Genomic DNA, 23031 nt, shown 5'->3' with positions numbered 1-23031 from the left:
CCTTTGGCGCGGCTGTCAGCCGTGGCGGAGGATCGCAGAGTTTCTCCCATTGTTTTCAATGGAGACATCACATCGCATGCACCTAGCAAAAATGAGCCCTAGTATGGATGCTTTGTAAGTCCTCCTGCCTCACGTTCAACCTATAGAAGACTATAGCACTTTAGCAACATGTAAGGCCAGCATGATGATATATTTCCACATTAAAATAAGGAATTAATTAGCCACTCATGTGAATTTTTTTTATTCATTATATAGATATACCCCAGTACTTATAGGTGAGCTAGTGTTACTTTGGTTATTTTTTTCTTTTAGTAACTCCTGGCCTTTTTCTCCTTAGATGGTCATATGATTTCACTTCTGACCAGCTCAGATTTTTTGTGTCTAGAGTTGAGCAAACGTACTCTGTCGAGCTTGATGCTCGTTCGAGTATTAGCATACTCGAGAGTGCTCGTTACTCGAACGATCATCACACCGTGTTCAACCCCGCCCCAGTTTTTGGCTCCTCCCCACTGTGACGTGCCTGTTTTGGCCCCTCCCCGCCGCGACGCAGCACACACCTCAACGGCAAATTTTTCGGTTGGGGGAAAGAGAGAGATGGTGTTCGTTACGCGAGTAGAGCTCTTGAATTTTACGAAAAGCTCGACTCGAATAACGCGGACCCGAGCATTTGGGTGCTCGCTCATCTGTATCTGTGTCCCCTCTAGGCACTTTTGTGGTAGATTTATGTAATAACATCACTCAGAATGTGAAACCAAATCAAAACTGTTGGCTACTAGAGGCTCCTGTATATGCCTTGTATGGGGCAGAGTGTAAGCTCTCGCTCACGACCTGAAGGTTGCAAGTTCAATCCCTGAATAGTTCAGGTAGCCAGCTCAAGGTCAACTCAGCCTTCCATCCTTCCGAGGTCGGTAAAATAAGCACCCAGCTTGGTGGGGGGTAATAAAAAAATTATTAGCACAGAATTACCTAGAACCAGTACCATCTACACCCCACAGTAGGCGTAGATGGTACTGGTTCTAGCTAATTCTGTGCTGATGTATTGTGGGATGAATTTGAAAGTGAAAACAACATTTTCATCCTCAAAATGGTAGCTGCTAAGTATCAGACAAGAGGTTCCACTTACTGGGAGTGACTATGATACACAAAAGAGACCTCCAGAGTGTGACAGGCGATCAGGTGAGGGGGCAAGGATGGAAGAACGTGTTTTTCGCAAGAGGGGCCCTTTAAAATATCTTTGGAGAAGAAAACTTGAAACTTCTGAAATGCTGCTGGTTTGTCACCAGTTTTTCAACAGAGTGGTAAGTGATTATGGCCCTGAAGCATGGAGACACTTCATCTGTTTTCATCGCAAGATGAAAACTAAAGCTTGGTAACATGTAACTTAGTAAGCATGGGGTACAAGAGCAATGCTTGAAATGTTAATAGCTGTAGTTGTTGATCATGCTCGAGTGCTACGTTCAGTAATTTGAAAGGAATCATTATGGTCTCTGCTGGTCTGGTCTTTTTCTCACAGACGTTTTCCAAGTTATCTAAAAATTGAAGACAGGAAATGATTTTAAAAAATTACTTCCCACTCCCATCTCCCACTGGTCCAGCTCTGAAGCTCCTATCCTTTGAAGCTGATCTTTGACACACTGCAGCGGTGACGTGTCTGTATACACACAGGACTATAGCCGCTAACTACTAACCTCAGGAATCTTGAGCCACATGCCACAGAGGTCTGTGATTGGCTGTGGCAGTCATTTGCTTATACAGATATGCCACTGCAACAGTTTGTCAACAAAGTCTGGCCACGTGGACTGGAGAGTTTCTGTTGGACAGGTGAGGGTTCAGAGTGATGAGTATAACTTAGTTTTTCCTTTTTAACTATTTCCTGCACTGTTCTCAAATTTTACATAACTTGGAAATCTGGTTTTAAAAGCTCGGTTTCTCTTACTGCTTACATAGTTCACACTTCTCCCCATTTTTAAAGGCAGTAATCCGTTGATCTAGCTCTACTTCTTATGTCTTTATATCCTTTAAAGAGCCACTCTAGTGACATTTTTTTTTTACTCATTATGTAACTAGCCCAACAGCATATTCAGGTCAGCTAGTATTACCTTGGTTGAGGTGCTTTTTATACGGAGTGATTATCAATCTGAACGATTTTCGTACAGTGTAAATGCATGCATCAACGGAACGACGAAGGAGAAGTCGTTCACTTCTTGTTCGTCGTTTAGTTTCTGCATACAGAAAACTAAACTACTTATCATTCCGTGTAAACAGACAGTCGTTCACTTATGAATGACTGCCTGCTTACTGGGAATGCAGGTGAGTGGGCCGGAATGATTCGCCTCCATTTACTAGCGATGCTCGTTCTTGTGTTAAAGCACAGGAACGATTATCGTTGGGATGGCCTGTGGGTCATCTGTTGCCTGATGCATTGTCCCATGTAAAAGCACCCTTAGCTATTCCTTTCCATCTGAAACGTTTTGGAGTTCTTCTCTTCGGGTGGGTCATATGATCTCATTCTGACCACCTGAAATTTACTTAGTTTTATGTTCCTCTCAAAGAGTCAGTTTTTCAGTTAGCATTACTCCTTTGTGATGGACCCTACCACACAAGTTCTTTAGAGGGGGACACAGAAACGCCTATAACAGTTACTGCTGATGATTAGAGGCTCCTTTCTCACAGCCATAATGGAGGAGACAAGAGCTCATTCTCCTGGCTGCATACTTCTGGTTTGTAGCTTATTTGGGTAAAATATAGAAAGTTTACAGTGTCCTCCAAGCAGTCAGAGATGGTACAGGCTCTAGCTGCTTATATGATGTGCTAATGCATCATGGGATTGATAGCATAACATAGTGAAATATAAAGAAGGGAAAAATCTCAGCCTGATAACCATCAGACAGGAGACTGTACTGCATAGAAGTGACTGCAATATACATAGGAGACCTCCAGAGTGTGACAGACATTCGGTTGAGGAGTACAGGGATAGAAAAATGTGTTTTTGCCTGAGTGGAAATTGAACCTCCACAGATATCAGGCATTATATCAACTAGTAGTTATCTCCTTGATCCTCATGTATCCTAGGGAGGCTAGTCAATTTATCTTTGGCAGTGTCATAGCGGAGGTGGCTCTCTACAGCTGCTGCACTACATTGTAACTGCTTTGTCTCCTACCCAGATAGATTTGCCATAAGTTGCATTCTCCTTTTTTATTTTTCTCTTGAGTCTTAACTAGGAGGGACTCCTAGTAAATTCAGTAACCAGGCCCTCCAATTTTAACAGGGTCCTTGTGGGCCCCCAGGCATCATGCAACTAATCATCTCTAATGTTCTATTAAAGAGAATAATTTTGGTTGTTTGGGATAAGAATCTTTAACTTGTGCATTCACGGTTTTGTCTGCCTCATTGTTTATGAATATAGCAATTCTACAAAGCCAAATATGGTTGTATGTTGGGGTCTGCAGAGGAGGTAGCATATATAGTTCTGTCTCCTTTTTCCATGTACACGCTACATAGCTGCTTGGAACTTTCAGTTCTTTATTCCTAGTGGCAAGCATTGTGTGCTGGGGAAGATTATACAGCGCTGTCTTGATTAATCTTTCTGTTGCTGACTTGGTCTGTTTTGATTGAATCCAGATGTTGGCTGCTTGTTTGTCATTCATTTTTTACTTTGTTACTTTTCATAAGTATGCATTGAAACAAGGCTTTCATACTTCAAGAGAAAAAAAAAGAAAAAACCTCTTTAAGAAAAACACAAATCTGCAGAAATTTCAGAGAACTATATGATGACATATCCTCAGGAAAGGTTATCAATAGATAATGATTTGCGGTCTGCAGCTCCGGATCACCACCGACCAGCTGTTTCCTGGCACCACTGTCACTACGGACAGTGCAGGAAGCAGAAAGCACTGACCATAGCGTAGTGGCCCAGGTTGGCATTGCAGGCTCCACTTCCACTTGAATTCAGTAGGGGCGGAACCTGCAATACCAACCTGGGCCACTACGCTATGGTCAGCACCTTCTGCTTCTTGCGGCTGATCGGTGATGATCCTGAGTGTTAGACTCTTGACGATCATCTATTGATGACTTGTCCTTATGATAGGTCATCAATAGAAAAAAAAAAGTGAGAAAATGTGTTTAAAACCCCACTGCAGATAAGAGAGTTTCTATGGATCAGACATAAAGGATACAGTTGCAAGAAACAGGAGGTGAACCCTTTGGCATTAACTATATCACTATAACCCAGGCAGAGCACACATTGGATGGCACACAAACACTTGTCCATGTGCTGTCCAATCTGCACCAACCATGCAGATGGTGAAAGCGGATGGGGATGGGACATGCAGCAATTTTTGTTTTTCACCTGGACCAACAGCCCTAGAGAAAAATGGCCATCTGGAATACACAGACAACATAAAGCTGGAAAGTAAATCAATATGAATGAGCCCTTACAAATGAGCACAATCTAGCTAGTAGCACACAGACAACTGTACTGTTCATGCCTTGTATTGAACACATCGAGTAAACATCCACAGTACAGGGGGAAAAGTAAGTGAACCTTTAAATTTAAAGAAAACTTGTTGTGAGATTCCTGGTGCCAGAGTCAGGCTGAGGTGGTCTTGGACAAATTTAAGACTGGCTGCAATTTTTTTTTTATTTTTATTTTTTCTTTCTTTAAAATGGCAGCTTTCTTTGTCGAGTCCATCCATAAACACGATTCTTGTTCAGTAGTTATCTAATAGTGGACACATGAACAGAGGTTTTTGCCGTCTTCTTCCTCCTCTCTTTCAGGATTAACCATTGAGCTTTTGAAGTGATTTTAACATGACGCCCACTCTTAGTGAAAGTAGCAAAAAGTCTCTACATTTTCTACATTTGTAGACCGTCTAACCATGTACGATATACACCCAACAATTCTTTTGTAGCTTTTTCCCACTTCATGTGTCTCTATTAGACCTCTTACCCACTTGTGTTTTTTAAATGCTTCGATATCGCTACGTTTTTTAACGCGATTGTTAATGGGACTTTCCAATGTTAAACGCATTACAAGTTTGCGCTTTGCGATTTTTGTGCGATGCGTTTTTAACATTAGAAAGTCCCATTGACAATCGCGTTAAAAAAATGCAGCGATACCGCAGCACTAAAAAAAACCAAGTGTGTGGGAGCCCTTACACTATTTGTAGAAACTGTGAAATTGCATCATTTGTTAGAAATTATTTGCAAATAATTATATAGCTCCAACAGAACTGTATATTTGTGAATGTAAAATGACAAGTAATCAAAATAACTGAACAAAATAAAAAAAAAACAAAGAAAGGAGAGAGGTGTCTATCTTTTAAAGCTTAATGTCTATTTACACGCAAAGATGATCGCTCAGAACTCGTCAGAGGCTGACAGTTTTGAGTGATCATTTTGTATTAGCTACTTATGGGCTAATCAGCCCATTAGTAGCTAACTAGCTTCGTTTGCAGGTATTTAGAAAACAGCGGGTGGTCTGTTCTCTAAATACATCACTTTTGTTCTGCCTTGGGCTCCCGGCTGCATACAATGCTGTCAGCGCAGCTCGCGAAGAACACAGCATGCCATCCCTCTTATCAAGGACGACTGCTTTTATGCTGAGCTGAACTCAGCGATTGGCGAAGAGTGCACGGTAAGTGCATGATGGGCACACATTTACACACAACGGCTAGCGTTTAAAAACCGTTGCGCAGACTGATTTCGAGTGATAATCGTTGCTTATAAATCAGCCTTCACACTCTAAAGGTGCAGTATTTTCATTTAAAATCCGATTTTTTTTAGAATTGACTGACAATTAATTAAACTTAATAATGGCATAACAAGACTGTGTTGACAGATGGTGTGTTCCATTCATCTCTTCATATGCATGATAATTCCTTTCTAGAGAGGAAATGTAACCTGACCTTCACTGTAATAACTCTTTAAAGAGAATGACCTTGTGTTTTACAGTGAAGGTCTGGATAAAGCAAACATACAGACATGGTGTAATGGCACACTACATGTGCCAAGTAATATGCCAAAAGCAAATAAGCGAATATTGAATTGCATTACTACTATATTTATAAATCTGAGATTCTTGGCTCACATTTTAATCAAATTATAAGAGCCCATCTGCTCAGTAAGGTGATCTCTTCAGATGGGACCCGAACTCGAAAGGACATAGCTCTCCTGGGTCATAGACCTACAAAGTGAGCTCTGGGCAGGTAGGATTCAGCTATACTGCTAATTAAAAACAGTCTTTTGCAACTGGATAAAGCAAATGCAAAATAAAGATTTTTTTCATTACGGTATTACTAAGTTTAGTGTTTATTTTATTTCTGATGTCGGGGATGTACGTATAACCCAAGGAGGCCCATAGCAAATCTCAAAACTGTACTCTCTCCCAGAAAAAAGGGTTTATATATAACCTCTTAGATTCTAAAAGTAATTGTGACCCCTCTGTGGCTCCACAAGGTAATAGTTTGCCTCTGTGGTCCTGAAAGCTATAGTACGCTTTGGTGTCCCCTCTGTTAGTGCCACTCAGTTATAGCCCTTTCTTACTTTTTTCCCCTCTTTTCTTTGGACTTCTGTCCTCTGCAACAACTGCTTTGCAATCTTACAGGACTAACTGTCAGTACGGTAGCTCTGTTCACATCTTCTTTTAGTTTATTGCTTTCCTTCAATACGTATACCAAAGAGCAGTAGACTATGGGAGGAGTCGGTCAGAGCCACCGCACTGAAGGTCAGTCCTGTGAGTTAAAGTACCTTTACAGCTATTACCTGAATTATTGTTCGAAACAACAAATTTGGGCGATAATTGTCCCGTGTACATGCAGCCGCTGACAAGGCACTAAAATTGCGCACCTGATGGAGTTGCTTGGTTTTTAGCATAACTTAAAACCAAGCAACTATTGGCCATGCAAACAAGAGCCATTCAGCGTTGAGGGTCTTTTGTTTACTGGAAAGGGAGCCTTGTGGGCCGGGACAAGCCCTGGCCGCTACAACTCCATTGACTTAAATGACTATCGTTCCTATGAGAAGCACAGGAGCGATAGTCGGGAGGTAGTCTGTGGACGGCTGTCAGGCCTTTAAGCGCCTGACCTTTTTCCCATGTAAAGGAACCCTTAAGAAGCTTTTTTTGCAGTGAAAAGTAGCTTTGAAGTGGCTTCAGAGTCAGTAGTGGGACAGAGGGTAGGTCCACTTATACCTGGGTCCCCCTGTCCCACAGGCCCAATAGCAGTTGCATGGCCAGCCGCCGTTGGTGGCAGACCACTGCCTGCTCTATAAAAGAATAGACGTATGCAGCCATGGAACGTGATAAGGTTCTACTCTGGTGAATCGTAGGTTTTCTAGGAGTTTTGAAAATGTTTCTAAGGGCAGGGAATAGGCTATATAAAAAAAATTAATACTCGCCCATTAAATGTTCTCTCCTCCCCACCCACTGTAGCCCCACTCTGATCCCAGAAGCTCCTGCTGCAATCACATGCCATTTATTATTAATGTATCCACTGCAATTACTCACTGGCCTCAACAGTCATACGCCGTTCATGCACAGATGACTGCTGCAGCGGTCACAATGAACGGTACATAACCGCTGTCAGGACTAAAGTAGCAAGGACTGGAGCAGCTGTTTTTGTGCATTCCCTACTCTTAACGGGTCACTTTGGCGAATTTGTTTTCATTAATCATGTAACTATCCTTTCAGTGTATATATGACTAAGCTAGCATTATCTTTAGTTTTTCCTTTCTGTCTGAAAATTCCTCTAATCTTTCTTTTCAGGTGGGTCATTTGATCTCATTGTGACTGCCGGGGGAATTGCTTAGCTTAGTTTTCTCTCCAGGTTGGCAGATGATAGAGGAAGGGAGCTGCCCTTGTCACCCATTGACACTCCAGCACCCTGCGATGCGATTGCCAGGTGCCAATTGGTTGCCATGGCATAGGAGAGCTATCAAAAGTATACTACACTGCACTACATAAATTGTGCAGTGTAGTATACCAGCGATCACATCTTCAAATCCTCTTGAAGGATGAAAAAAAATGTGTCTTTAAAAAAAGAAAATTACAATTGAAAAATTGTTCTGTCTTTGCCTGATCAAACATGATGGTAAAATGGTGTTCCGTTCATTTTAACTGATTGAGTACGTGTTTTAACCTTTTTTTTGCTCATTACTGATTAAACACTATGATGTTGGCATGCAGTGTGATGTACAAGTATTACATTATCTTTGTGCCGCAATGTATTGAAATTGTATTTGAAATGATCTGTTGCATTTGGGAAACCTTGACAAGACCATGTTTTGTTTGGCTCCTAACATCATGGTGAAATGCCGAACATAGACCAATGGTTGGCTATCTGGACCTCCATTTTAATAGATGGGGGTGAACCCAGACTAAAGGATATGGCTAATAATGGCATCTCAGTCTGTTTTTCATACATAGATAGCTGGAAGACTGGTAGTACTTACATTGTACAGTATACAGGATTTCAGTTAACGCCATGCATTTTATTTTTAAGGCGAGAAGAAAGGAAGTTTTTGTGCAAGAAAGATATGGAAGATTTAATCTTGGAGACCCTTTCCTTGCACTTCAAAGAGACTGTGAAGCAGGTGCTTTTGATAAAGAGAAGAAACCAATTTGTAGCAACCCTCTTACGATCTTAGAAGCTGTCATGGCACACTGCAGGAAGATGCAGGAGAGGATGTCGACTCAACTTGCTGCTGCGGAAAGGAGACAAAGAAAGGCAAGTGTTCCAATTTGTTACAAGATCTCCGTCTCTATTAATGTCCTACATTAAAAACTGGCACAATGTGTCTGTCAAAGACATATGTGCATTTTTTGTAAAACCTACCATATATCGACCTACATGATAATCCAGCCAAGAGGTAGCCGGTGAATTTATATTAAAATGGCTTTACCACAATCCCTATTTTAAAACTGATGAGGCTGTTAGTATTGAGATAAAAAAAGTAATATTTTATTTTAAATTTAGTAACATATTGATATGTTTTCTAACACATCATACATTACTGCAATTGAATGCTACAAGGTGATTTGGTTTTGCTTTCAGATAAAATACTAACCTTCATATGCTATTAACTGGGAAGGCACATAAGGCAGTGGTGAGGGGGAGGATTATTCAGCTAACATCCAGGGCAAAGGCCGAGCTGACAAGGGAACTACTGGAAAAAGAGGCAGCCTACTCCTCCTTAATGCAGCAACATAAGATTAACCCCTCCTTGGACCCTTTGTCCGATATCACGAAGGCACGCACGGAACTCAATTTTTGTCTGACCACCCAGGCCGAAAACCAACTGCGCTGGTCTAGGTACTATTTCTTTTCACAGGGAGACAGGCAGGGTAGACTCTTAGCTCGTAGGCTAACTCACAGACCCTTTCTTTCGGCCCTTCCTAAGCTGCATCTTTCAAATGGTTCCTTGAGTCAAGACCCACAACAAATTGGGGAAGCGGACAATTTTATATCAAATTGTATACCAGGGAACATTTTCCAGACCAGAGATGTAACGCGATAATCAGGGAGACCTTGCCCAAACTGTTACCTGAACACCGTGATCTGCTGGATAGGGAGATAACCGTAGAGGAAATTAGAGATGCCGTTAAACTATTTTAACCATCCAAAGCAAAGGGCCAAGATGGTTTCACCAATGTTTACTATAAAAAGTTTCTTCCGGCCCTAGGAAGCTCCCTGGCAAGCTTTTTCAATTAGCTATGTAAGGAACCGCGTCTTCCACACCCTGGCTAACAAGGCATACATCCAGGTTATACCTAAGCCCAATAGGGATCATACCGCCTGCAAAAATTACCGCCCAATTTCCCTGATCAAAAATGACTTGAAGATACTCGCCAAAATCTTGGCCAATAGACTTAACATATTTATTGGTCAATATGTCCACTAGGACCAAGTGGGATTTATTCTCTGTCATCGGGCCATGAACCAGATAAGAAAGGCAATAGATATTATTTCTGCAGTGCGTTCAGGATGGGATGGGGACAGAGACAGAAAGGGTTTATTACTTAGCCTAGATTTACGCAAAGCATTCGACTTGGTCTCATGGCATTTTTTATTTTATGTAGTGGAAAGAATGGACTTTGGGCCCTCATTCCTTGCGGTCATACGAGCCTTATGTTCATCTCCGACAGCTTTGGTCAGGATTCGAGGCTACAATTCAGATAATATCACGATAGAGAGGGGAACCAGACAAGGCTGCCTCCTTTCTCCACTCCTATTCGCGTTGGCGATCGAATCCCTAGCCACCCTACTTAGATCCAATGCTAGCATCAGGGGGTTTTTGTATTGGAGGGAAGGAACATAAATGCGCCCTATTTGCTGATGACCCGTTATTATTCATTTCCTCCCCCTTCGTCTCCCTCCCCAACATCTACAACATATTAGACAAGTTCTGGCCAATCTCTAGTCTCAGAGTCAATAATGCCAAATCCCTTGCTCTAAATGTAAAAATTCCTCCTCAAACGTTAAAACTTTTAAAACTAGATTTTGATTTTAGCTGGGTAGACAAGCACCTTCTGTTTCTAGGAGTTAATCTTACTGATTCCTTTGGGACACTTTATCAAACTAATTACTCCCGTTGATAAAGCGGTTAGAACAGGACCTATCATCGTGGTTGACTCATAACTTGTCCTGGCTGGGGAGGATCCATTCAATTAAAATGACCTTGTTACCCAAGATATTATACCTATTCCGAGCCTTACCGATCCCGGTACCCTCTGTAACGTTGAAGCGACTGCAAGCCAAACTACTCTCCATTGTCTGGATGAATAAAACCAGACGCGTCCAACAAGCCTCTCTATGTGCTCCTTGAATGGAGAGTGGCTTGGGTGTTCCCAATCTCCAAAAATATTTTCACGCAGCTCGATTTGGCACAGTTGTCCGCTTTGTTTGTCTGATAAAGACCTTCCTGGATTGATATCGAATCACCAGTAGTGTCCCTTGTGCCGATTGAACAAACCCTTTGGTTAGCAGCGAAAAATAGGCCTGTGGTGATGTGCCCAGCCCTTTCCTCTTCACTTAAAATGTGGGATAGACTAGCTAAAAGATATGAACCTATAACAAAACACCTCCCGATGTCTAACTTATTTGGCAATCCTGCATTCCCTCCAGGTCTTGATATTAATAGCTTTAAATGGTGGACTGCGAAAGGGTATTATGCGGATTGCTGATGTGATCGACAGACTAGGATTTTGTCCACTTGAATTCTTTCGAGCAGCACACTCAATTCCAGATACGGAGATTTTCCGCCTGCAGCAGATCAAACATTTTGTGTTGTTTCTAGGATAGGCGTACATTAGCTTCTATGTCTGTTTTTGAAAGCGTATGCAACACAATCTCTAGGTTTTACTCTAATTTTACGACACCGTGGGGCAAACTCTTTTACATGACCAAATGGGAGGAGGAGTTGGGAGAGGAGATACCAGCCTTTGAGTGGCAGAAAACAGCTAAAGTTACTGCAAAGCTGTCAATCAATGTATCAATCACAGAGACTATAAACTTCTTATGCGATGGTACCTGACCCCCCAGAGGTTCTCTAAGATGTTCCCAGGAGCATCGGGTTTATGCTTTCAATTTTGTGGTGGGCAGGGCACGTTCTTTCACGTTTAGTGGAATTGTCCCAAATTACTATGATTTTGGATACAAGTTTAGAACTTGATATTTTCCATCACAAATTTAAATTTGCGCAAGTTTACTTGGGAGGCACTTCTGGGCAGGAGGATACCAGATATTCCCAAACATATATCCCGATGGGTCTCCCATATGCTTTTTACCTTCTCGTGTGGCTATCGCACACTCCTGGAGGAAAGCATAGGTTACCATTGATCATAATAAGGTTAAACTGTCATGGATAATGATTAACAAGAAATTGGTCTCCCTCCTAATGGACCGGGAGGAACCTTTTGAGTGTACCTGGGCTCCCTGGTATGAATACTCCCTAACTATGCGGATCTGGAACCCCAGGGCCCTAAACCAAACCCTCCCCAGCAATCCGAGTCGGTCTGTTAGTATCTCTTCTACTCCCCCTATTTAAGGGGTAGTAGGCCAAGTGAAACCATGAGGCCAGAAGAATTCTACGTTTCAGGAAGTTGCCCAGCTCCTACTTACCCCCTTCCCCGTTTTCCTTTTGACCCCAGTTTACCCTGTTTTTTATTACCACAGTCACGAGCTTAGGAAATTATTCTTAGATATATTATTTCCATAATGGTGTAAGGAAGTATTTTGTCTCTAACACCCTCACTGGGTATGTACGACATTCTCTTAGGGTCAATATCTTCCTTGATATGTTTCAAACCAAAGGCTCTCCTATTATTGACTGCTATGTTTAATCATATTTGTATGTAATATTATTCTATACAAAAATGTAACAAAATTCATCTGAAACAGACAAAATACTAACCTACATTTCTAATAATTTTTTTCCCTATCAGATCAATTTGTTACATTATTTACTAAATGAATAGGAGATTGAGAACTTACATGTACTTGCTTAATGGTTGATTTGTTGCCTATTACTGTGCATAGTGAGAGAGCTGCCAATCATTGGCTAGAAGGCAGGAAAGGTTTGGAAAATGTGCAGCTCATGAATATGCAGGACTAGTCCTCTGTCTGGGTGCTACTAATAAAATGCAAGTTTCTCCCAAACTACTGCCCAGGTACAGCAGACATCTCACTGTAATCAGGATGACAGGCACATATTTTATGGTGCTATCAGTAAGGGCTGCAAAAAACATGCTAACAGATTTCCTTAATCCCTTAAGGACCAGGGTGTTTTGGTTCCAAAGGACCAGACACTCTTAGGGATTTTTCCCATGTGATGGTTTAACTGCCCTATTATATTTCCTTCAGCGACCAAAATTATTTTTGCAGCATTTTTCCTATGAAATATAGGGCTATTTTTTATCTTTTTTTTCACTGACTTTTTTTTCCAGTTTTTTTAGTTTTGTTGAGGGTGAAAAGCTAAAAAAAAAATATTATTTTTTAATTTATAGTTAAATTAGTATATTTACGCTACAATATAATATGGCAATAGGTTCCTTGTTTTGTTTCAGATGTTTTGATATATAACATGTATAGTTTTGGATTATGGGGCGCATACAGTGACAATTTTGGTTGGCGTCAACAATGGGTTATTTTTAGAGATGAGCGAACCTACTCGTTTCGAGTAATTACTCGATCAAGCACCGCGATTTTCGAGTACTTCAGTACTCGGGTGAAAAGATTCGGGGGGGGGGGGGCGCCGGGGGGCGGGGCGAGGCGTGACGGCGCAGGGGGTAGCAGCGGGGAACAGGGGGGAGCCCTCTCTCTCTCCCTCTCCCCCCCACTCCCCGCTGCAACCCCCCACTCACCCACGGCGCCCCCCGAATCTTTTCGCCCGAGTACGGAAGTACTCGAAAATCGCGGTACTCAGGTGGAAAAGGGGCGTGGTCAAGTAGGCTCGCTCATCTCTAGTCATTTTCTTTTTTATGTATTTATATTTTTTCTTTTATTCTGTAACTTTTTTTAAACTTCTTTTTAGAACTATTTTTTTTTACCATCTATGCCCTCCATGCAGTCATATAAGACCTGGGGGTCATTCACATTGTGTTTTTTTTGTTTGTTTCATTTCACACTTTTTCAGTGTAGCTGTTGCACCTGCATCTGTATATTTACTGTGCTTGGTCCTTAAAGGGTTAATGAGTGGAAATGATGATGTTCTGTGAGCTCTTTCTGTGCGCCTCGGAAAAACTCCTCCTATTAGTCCTCATGCTACTTCCCTGTTAGAACTTATAGACTGGTCTGAAAATGTATATGAATCTCCTTTAAATATGCAAACTGATGATATCAGAAGTCAAGATGTTCATTAATGAACCTATGTAAGTTCAAACATGGCCCTGTCATGGTCAGTCTATAGAAAGAATTGTGTAACATGTCACAGAGACAGCTGGCAAAATATATACAGCTGAGAAACGTGAGGGATATATAAGGTCAAAAAGCAAGTTGGCGGTCAATGACCAGGAATAAATCAAAACAAGACTTAAAGAAAACCCATCAGCACTTTTTAGGACCATAAACCAAGCCCAGCACTAGAATAATCATTGTCCTATGTTTATTTGCAAAACCATACCTGTGTAATTGCTGTTTAAAATGTTACAGCGCAGCATCTAGGAAGAGCGGTCCAGTGGGCGGGCCAGACCGATTCACTTCTCGGCAAGCTTTGCTCATAAGCCCAGCCCTTTCTTCTAAGGTAGCGCTACAAATTTTTGCAACTTCCTGATGTCATTGAGGCGTGCATGCACAGATTCTGCCCACAAAGCAGATGGATGATCTGCTTGCGAAGATTAGGGCGGGCTTAAGTGCAAAGTTTGCCTAGAAGAGAGACGATCTGGCACATCCAACATGCAGCACAGGAACATTTCAAACAGCGATTACACAGATATGGCTTTCTAATTAAATATGGGACAATAAGTTTTCTAAATGGGGGACAAGTGATTATTCTAATGCTGGGCTTGGTTTACTGTCTTTAAAAGTGCTGACAGGTTCCCATAAAGTAAACTAGTCACTTAAAATTTAAAGTGGCGTTATTACATTCTGTTGTTTTTTGTTTAGAAAGATATGTTTCATGGTACCTGTATGTAGTGTAATTTTCATGCAACAGAAAATAAATCTTCCCTAGCATTATAAATTGTTTTGCAAGAGTGGTGAATATAATGAAAAACAAATGGCAGATTTGAATTCCTGGCCTCAAAAAATATATTTCAGATCCCATATTTCAAAAATTTGTAAGTAAGAAAGAAAAAAAACCCTCTAAATGACAAGCCCTAGTGGGGTAAGCCACTGCCAGTCCTGTCTACTAGAGCTTTATTTCTCTCTGGTCACCATGTTTAGCTTAATCTTTCTGCTAAAAGTATCTGCTTGGCTCTTATATTACTGGCCTGTAGCTTGGCAATCGTTACCTAACACTCAAGATGAGAAAATGCGGTGCCTGTACAAGGGTGGTGGTGTTGCTAAGAAACAGAAATGCAGCAGTATAGAGAATGTTTCATGGTAAACACGTAGAAATTACTCGGTCTATAAACACTAATTCTAATAATATATCCAGCAAGTGCAGAACTCTTATACACATTAAAGGGCTTATCTGGGATGTAAAAATGAATGGCCTATCCTCAGGGTAGACCATCACTATCTGGCTGGTGGAGAGTCGACTTCTGGCACCCCTTTCGATCAGCTGTTTGAAATGGCGGTGACCTCTTCAGTGTTCACCTCTGATATCATCTTGTTCATACTTGGAATGTAGTCTCATTGAAGTGAATGTAACCTTTGAAGAGGTTGTGGCACTCGCACAAGTGTAGCGGCCCCTTCATATAGCTGATTATTGGGGGTGCCATGAGTCTGGCCCCCACCATTTCAGATATTGATAGCCTATCCGGATTATGGACCTCAGGATAAACCATCACTTTTTATTGGAATAATCCCTTGTAAGCTTTTAAAAAGTTACAAATATTCACAATTTGTACAGTATTTCTATATTTCTGGAAGTTCCCATCATTAATCCCATTGACGTACATTACAGGCCTCCTGTCTTGAAATGAGTGCTGAGTAAATTGGAAGGCAAATGTAGATCAAAATACCTTCAGATTAATCGGATCATCTATTGTTGAACCCAGCTGTCTGGGCAAAAGGGTGCAACTGGGAAGATTTATGTTCATTTTTTCCAGGATTGCTACATGTCGGTTCAGATTCCATGCTTTGCTCTTTAGGATCAGACAAGGCTCGTTCTTGATCAGTAATCACACTTTGGTGCACTTATTTATATATGGCTGCTGTGTCCCAGGATGACTACACTTATCATAGAGAAATTATATTGGATTCATGTAAAACCAAAATGCTTCCTGCAGTGTAAAAACCTTTCATCACTTGGAAGTCTATCCATGTTACTGCAGGAGCAAAACCACTGATTTCAAGCAGAGATTTAACTTTTCCTATTCTATAATATTCCAGGGATTAGTCTGATTTCCATTAGGGAGTCAGAAAGGAATTTTTCCCCCCAAAGGGCTAATTGGCTTCTGCCCCTTGACGTTTTTTGCCTTCCTCTGGATCAACAACACAGGAGGATAAACAGGCTGGACTAGATGGACCTTGTCATAGTTTATAAATGTATTATCTGAACATTGTTACATAGTAAGTCCATGTAAGGGTACTTTTATACATAGCGATAATCGTTCACCCGAACAACAAGCTAATGATGTCAGTTAAAACACAAATCGTTTTTTTTAATATAGGATTGTTCAGTTCATCATACCAGTGAGTGAGAATGACTGAGCGATTGGCGTTTAAACCAAACAACGATAGAACGATGATTTTCATGCTTGCATAAAATGAATGGTAAACGCACGAATCATCGTTAAAGCATTCGTCGTTGGCCATATTTACATTGAACTATTATCATTCAAATTCGAACGATGCGCAAATGTTTTTTCAGCAATAAACGTTCTGTGTAAAAGCACCTTAGGCACACAACAAGTGAAGCTATGACAGAGGGAAGAGGAATCTGCTCACAAGTGTGTTGATTTTTTTTTTACTTTCAGATTAGGTTTGCAGTCTTTTAAGTAAATAAATAATAAACCAATGGATTAACCACATGTTCTGTTAATTCACTAGAACAAAACAAGGGAGGATTGCACTCTATAAGGTCATTTGTACAGAAAATGTATCCAGCTCCATGGACCTAAAAATATGACTTCTGTTGGGAATAAGGCATAAAATCAGAGTGTGTGAACACAGACCGATGCATTTCAGGCATGCTATGCACCCTTAGTATTTGTATAGTGTGCTTGATACGCATCTCTTTGTTCTTTTGGGGTCTTCACAGTCTGATTTTACACCGTACTCCCCATATATTTTATTTATATTTATAAGTTTGTGGTGTCGGTTCAGTTTTCTTTATATGTTGTGATAAACTTGATCCATGCAGGATCCGTGTACTGTTTTTAACAGGCACTATTGGCGGTGAGCTGATTCAAATTTTTTTTGCCATTTGTATAATACTAGTTACATTTGTCGTTCTTATGGTTTTAGCTCCATGATAATTGTAATATTATGTGTGCGTGGTCGAATAAAATTTAGATATTTTGTTCCAAGCCACTTTTTAGATACTTATAGCTGCTCAACGCAAAGGTTACACAACACAATTGTTTTCCTATTTAGTTACAAAGAGATTGATATCCAAAATGTATGCAGTTCCCTTTCATAAAAGTGACCGTGCACTAAAACTACTACTACTTTCTTGCTCTGTGTAGAACTCCTATATATTCTACAGAGCTGTACACACAGTCTGGCAGATTTACTATTAAATTGTGTCAGAAATTTTTTTTCATGGTTTGCATCACATTTATGATGTGTTTTAGACACTTTGGGACACTTTTTTGGCGTAACTGGTTCTTGTATTGTTATAGTCTCTACAGAATTTCAGAATTATGTAATTACATAATTTTGAAGAATTTGCCAAAGAATACACATTTATCATCCAACAGCCACTGCAATAAATCGATCTAGTCTTATGTTTGCACTGTCAAATTATTACACTATTAGTAAATCTGCACCATTGCTTCCCTCATAGTAGTCTGTTACCAATGGGGTTCACAATCTCTAATTTCAATATCTCAGATGTAGATGCACACTTACTTGCTAGGCAAAAGGCCTTTCTGTAGAGCTAACCGAATCGTAACTTGAAGCCCCTGGGCTCCAATGCCCTTAGGTCCCTTTTACGCAAGACAACTGATGGACACAGAAACACCTGACGGCCTTCCCAGTGGTAAGGTGCTTTTACACAGGAGCGATCATTGCTCAATGAATGGAGGTGGAGTGGGATGGAGATCGTTCCACCCGCCTCCACTTACAGTAAACAGGCAGTCGTTTGCACCAGATCCTGGATCCTAAAGCAACCTCTGCATAAGCACATGTATAAAAGGCTCAGGGTTTCTACATTTCACATAGTGGGTCAATGAAGTCCTTTAGTGTCAGTTGAGAGGCGTTGTTTATAACAGAAGCCATGATTCCAGATCAAAGGCTGAGGCATGTTACGGATGCCCTAAAATGGCAGAGATGACCTAATTTCTGCGTTTACTTTCAGATTGCGTCATTGCGTTCTGTAATATTCAATGGAACCTGTACTTCTTAAAAGATTGAAGGACACGAGATCAATTACTATGTGTGTATATTACTAATAAACTAAAAATAACATTAGAATAATATGGTTTGCTTTTTTTTCTACATGCAGCTCGAGTCAGAGAAAAGTCAACTTCAAGCTATAGAACAAGAGCACAAAAAGCTCTTGGCTCGTCTAGAGGAAGAACGCGCCAAAAATAAACATGTTGTGCTGATCCTAGTTAAAGAATGTAAACTTTTGTCTACCAAACTAGTGGAAGAAGCTCAAAAGTACGATGATGTAGTATCAAAACTAGACGTGGAGAAGAAGAAGTTTTCTGAACTAGAAGAAGCCCTAGCTGCTGAAAAACAGATCAGGTCCCAAATGGAAGCACAGATGGAGGCTCAAGTTGAAAAACAACTTTCAGAATTTGACACTGAAAGAGAGCATCTTCGTGCCAAGCTCTCGCAAGAAGAAGCACACACCAAAGAGCTACAAGATGAAATAGACAGGATGAAGAAAATTATTGAACAGCTGAAATTGTCTAGAGAAGAAGATAATAAAGTAAATCTATCTCTTATTCGCAAGAGTAAAGAGAAGCACTCTCTATCTGCAGGTCCTGGATCACGTTCTGTTTCTTGTCAGACAAATACGGTAGTTGTAGATGGTGACTCTGAAAGTATAAAGAAGTCTCCCTTGACTATACCAGCCAAGCCATCCTTAGTTAATCATGTCATAGCAGGCAATGCAAAGGTTAATGTGGGCACAAATTCTGCATTTGCAAAACCTGTTACAGACAGACATGCAGTGCAAAATGATTCATTAACAGGTCTTCCTACAAACCACGGAGTAGCTTCAAATTTTAGCCGGACAGAAGAGAATGGCTGCTCATCAGAACAGACGAGCGGTTCCTCTGCCCACCCTAACATTCCATTTTGCACTGCACCAGCTTCACCAAGCTACCTGTCACAGTCTATGCAGAGTTTACATTCATCTAGTTCTAACACAACTATAAATTCAGGTCTTAGTCCTCGTATTCAGGCTGCCAAGTTTAAGTTTCAGGCAAATGCCAATGAGCATGACCAAAATGGAAACACGACTCTAAATCCTCAGACAAGAGAATTATCCCCCAACAGCCGTGAAAATGTGGTTGCAAAACAAATGGCTAGAAATACTGTGACCCAAGTCCTTTCTAGATTTACTAGTCCTCAGGGGAATACACAGCTGAGACCTGGGTTCTCACATGCAATGGAAACCGGTACATATCCACCAGTTGCTGGACGAACTGGGCATCCATCACTTGCACTTAAATCAACTTCAGTTTCAAGAGTTGATAGAGGAAATCCACCACCTATTCCTCCAAAAAAACCTGGACTTTCCCAGACTCCTCCTACACCACATCCTCCACTAAAGACACCACCAAATGTTGCTGCGAAAAGTGAACATAAACCCATTACATCTGCTCCTACCACTTCAACACATGGATTCAGGGTAAACGAGGAAACTATATCTAAGTCTTCACCTCAGCTGCCACCAAAACCATCTATAGATATACCTGTGGCATCTGCAGGCTGTGTCATACCAGCCATAGGCACATCACAGGTGGGTGCTTGGCCTTCCCAGTCCCCTGGATGGAGCGAACCTGCATGTTCAGAAAGTTCCCTTGTCATTCCCACAACCATTGCCTGTAACTCCTCCATACACCCTGTTAGTGCCTCATCCTGTAGACCATGTGATTCTGACAGCCTCCTGGTAACAGCATCAGGTAATGGGATATCAGCTTTGCACTGTTTACTCTGCCAAATGTGTCCGTCTGTGATTTCTTGTTTCTTACCTTTCATTCTTCAAAACAGTCTTTTCATAGCACATTGTACTCTCCTTTCATACATGGGGTATGAGAATCTGTTATAGTATGATATCCAGTATAACATGCCGCCTTTGACTTTTATGCTCTGAACTGAGTTTAGAATTTCTATCAGATTTGGGATAGTGCAAGCTGTATATTTCTTACACCATTAGTTTTATAAAATGAAACTATTTTAGTTATGTTTTGAAGTGATATCCACCTTATGTGTTAAAATTACTGCAAGAGGAAGTCAACCACGTGTGAGCGTTTAGCATGGAAGACTTAAATTCTAGTGCTCTAGCAGGTTAGTGTTGAAGGACATTTAGAACCTATATACAATTAGAGAACCGGACAGTTGGATATTTATTGGCTTTGTAAGACTAGATAATGGACCATGGCTCTAGTTGTCATGCTCTCATAGGCTCTTACAGTTTTGCTGTAATGCTGTAGCTGTCCATTTTCATTATGGTGAACTTGACTATCTCTGTAAGGTTCACTTTCATACTTCACAGTGCTAGCTCATTATGCCCCTCCACATGTCAGTATATTATGTACTATTAAATCCTACTAATCCTTCTTCAACGCAACCAGAAGTCGATGTACGCGTTTGTACAGTTCTGTAGTTTGCAGTATTTTTAGAAAAATTTTGATCTGGTCTTGAAGGTGAAATAGTTGGCAGTTCTAAACCCCCTCAACCGTAGTTAAATACAGGGGTCCTGTTCGTATTCTAACGTATGGTTTTATTCTTATCAAGTACTTAACTGCATATATCTTGTGATGTTCTGTTGTGCTTTCAAGTAGTCAATCTGAAGGATCCCATTGACATGGTAGCAGACTCTGTTTAAGTGTGGATGAGCTGCTCATGAACATTTAAGCTACATATAAGTTGTGTTTGGACTAAAGTTGCCTTTTCTTCTTATTCCTAGATTTGCCATTTTCCATCAAACAGTCTTGGCTTACTGTGCTCTGCACTTGTTCATGCAGTTTTGAAAAAAGCAGAACATTCTGCCAATTAGGAGGCCCAGCTTCACATAAAAATTCACAAGCGTTTGCCTTGATAGAAGTTAGGTCAGTAACTGTAACCACTTTCTTAATGTAATATTGCCAAAACTGAGTTTATCAGAGACTCCATGGAGCCTCTTGTCATAATTCCTAGTATTTCTCCTCTGTTTGCTTAAGAATATGTTTTATCGCACTTCTTTAACCTGTAACTGTTAACAGCTCTGTATTTCAAGGGGCTCTACAGATTTATGACATTCTTGCAACATAGCTATGAATGTGCTCTGCGGTTTGCAATTTATATCATGTCAGAATTCTGCCCCCAGTCTTGGGGTTGAGGCTATAAGATTACCTTGTTTTTGCTACACATCCACACTAAATGACCACTTTATTTGAGACTCCCAACTTAGTAGCATGTTGTTCCTCCTTTGGTCTTCAGAGCTGCAGCAATTCATTGTGGCATGTATGCACAGGTATCGCCAGACCCAGAGTGTGCCAAGAAAACAAGCTTGGTTTTCTGGCTTGGTTCCCTTTTCCCAATCATTGTTTTAAAGACTTGTTTAAAGAGTCGTACATTGATTTGAAGGAATGCTGCCATCCAGTAGGTATTATTCCATCTTCCTTATTTGCATAAGAAAACGTTCCCCACACCATTACTCCACCTCCACTGACAGAAAGGGATCATGCTGCTTGCGCCAAATTCTGACCCTTCCATCCACATAGTGCAACATAAATCTGGATTCATCTGACTAGACGCTGTTTTTCCGCTGCTCAGTATTCTGATTTTTGCACTCTTTTGCCTACTGAAGTCTTTCTTTTCTGTTTATCTTGGACAGTAATGGCACTCAAACTAGTGATCTGCTATTATCGACCATCCAAGCTAGGGAACAATGAGTTGTTGGTTTGGATGCGTTAGCTTGAGCAGCAGCATTGGATTAGTCTATAATTTGCTTAAAGGGGTTGTCCAGGGTTAGAAAAACATGGCTGCTTTCTTCCAAATACAGCGCTACCCTTGTCCATAGGGTTTTAAAGTGAATGGGAACTGAGCTGCAACACGAGGTACAACTCATGGCCAATAGGGGCGCTATATTTGGAAGAAAGCAGCCATGTTTATCTAACTCTGGACAACCCCTTAACTGTGCACTGACTGTTCATCAGAATGATTATTGGTATCCATCTCTGATACCTTTGTCGACAAGTCTACGTCCACTGAATGTTTTCTCTATCACACCATTCTTGGCAGTTCTTGCAATACTAGTGCTCAGCAAGTCTAGCACCGATGACCATACCTCTTTCGAAGTCGCTCAGATTGCTCACTTGATTTTACACTGCGGTTCGGGCGCATGCCTAATTTCAGTACAGGAAAACTCCAGTCTTAAAAAGGCAGTGGTCTTTAAGAAAGTGGACATTATATCTATTTCAATATATGGATGCGCTGCGTACATAGTGGTCAGTATATATGGTGCCTTCATCTTAACGGATGGTCTTTAAAAATAAAAATCCAGTATATTGGTTGCAGTGGCTCTTCAGATATCAGCTCTGAAGATACGATTTTGACATGGTTTAACACAAGCACTTTTCGCACCAACAACATAGGTCTGTAGAACCCTTTTTAATGCAAGGTAGAATGTTTAAAAGAATTAGCAAACCTAGAATACTAGTTGGCTTATATAAAGAGCTACTAACACAGTACTAATATACCGAACAGTCTTATCTATTCATATGAGACCCTAGAGTACAGTCAGAAATATAAAAAACCTGCAGTAGTCAGACTTAAAGTGTCTGAATATCTAGTATTGCTCAAGCATCTGATCATCTTAAATGCAAGACCAGTTTAAGAACATCCAAAGCTGCAGTATCAAGTCAAGTAGTGCAGTTCATAATCAGCTCTCGGAACACAACAATCGAGACTCTTGAAGTGTGGGGAGGATGGAGAAAACCTTTTTAACATAACTGCTAGTCTGTATGCAGTTATATTCTGACCACAGAAACGGGTTACAATAGTTTAATGTTTGATACGGCTATACAGATGTGTGGGTTGTCTGAGAGT

General features: G+C 40.8%; 1 protein-coding gene across 1 annotated transcript in view; it reads left to right on the top strand.

The window, feature by feature from the left end:
• The window catches only part of CTTNBP2 (cortactin binding protein 2), a 111579-nt gene that overhangs the window by 26318 nt on the left and 62230 nt on the right, over positions 1 to 23031 (top strand). The window contains exons 3-4 of the mRNA XM_066591818.1: positions 8500 to 8724; positions 18269 to 19901. Of these exons, the coding sequence (XP_066447915.1) occupies positions 8500 to 8724; positions 18269 to 19901 (1858 nt within the window). The remainder of the gene's footprint in view (positions 1 to 8499; positions 8725 to 18268; positions 19902 to 23031) is intronic.

The sequence above is a fragment of the Eleutherodactylus coqui genome, chromosome 2 (genome assembly GCF_035609145.1).
Source record: "Eleutherodactylus coqui strain aEleCoq1 chromosome 2, aEleCoq1.hap1, whole genome shotgun sequence".
In the NCBI taxonomy this organism is placed as follows: Eukaryota; Metazoa; Chordata; class Amphibia; order Anura; family Eleutherodactylidae; genus Eleutherodactylus; species Eleutherodactylus coqui.
Note: the sequence above shows the minus strand (reverse complement) of the source record. Positions and strands in the feature narration are given on the sequence as shown.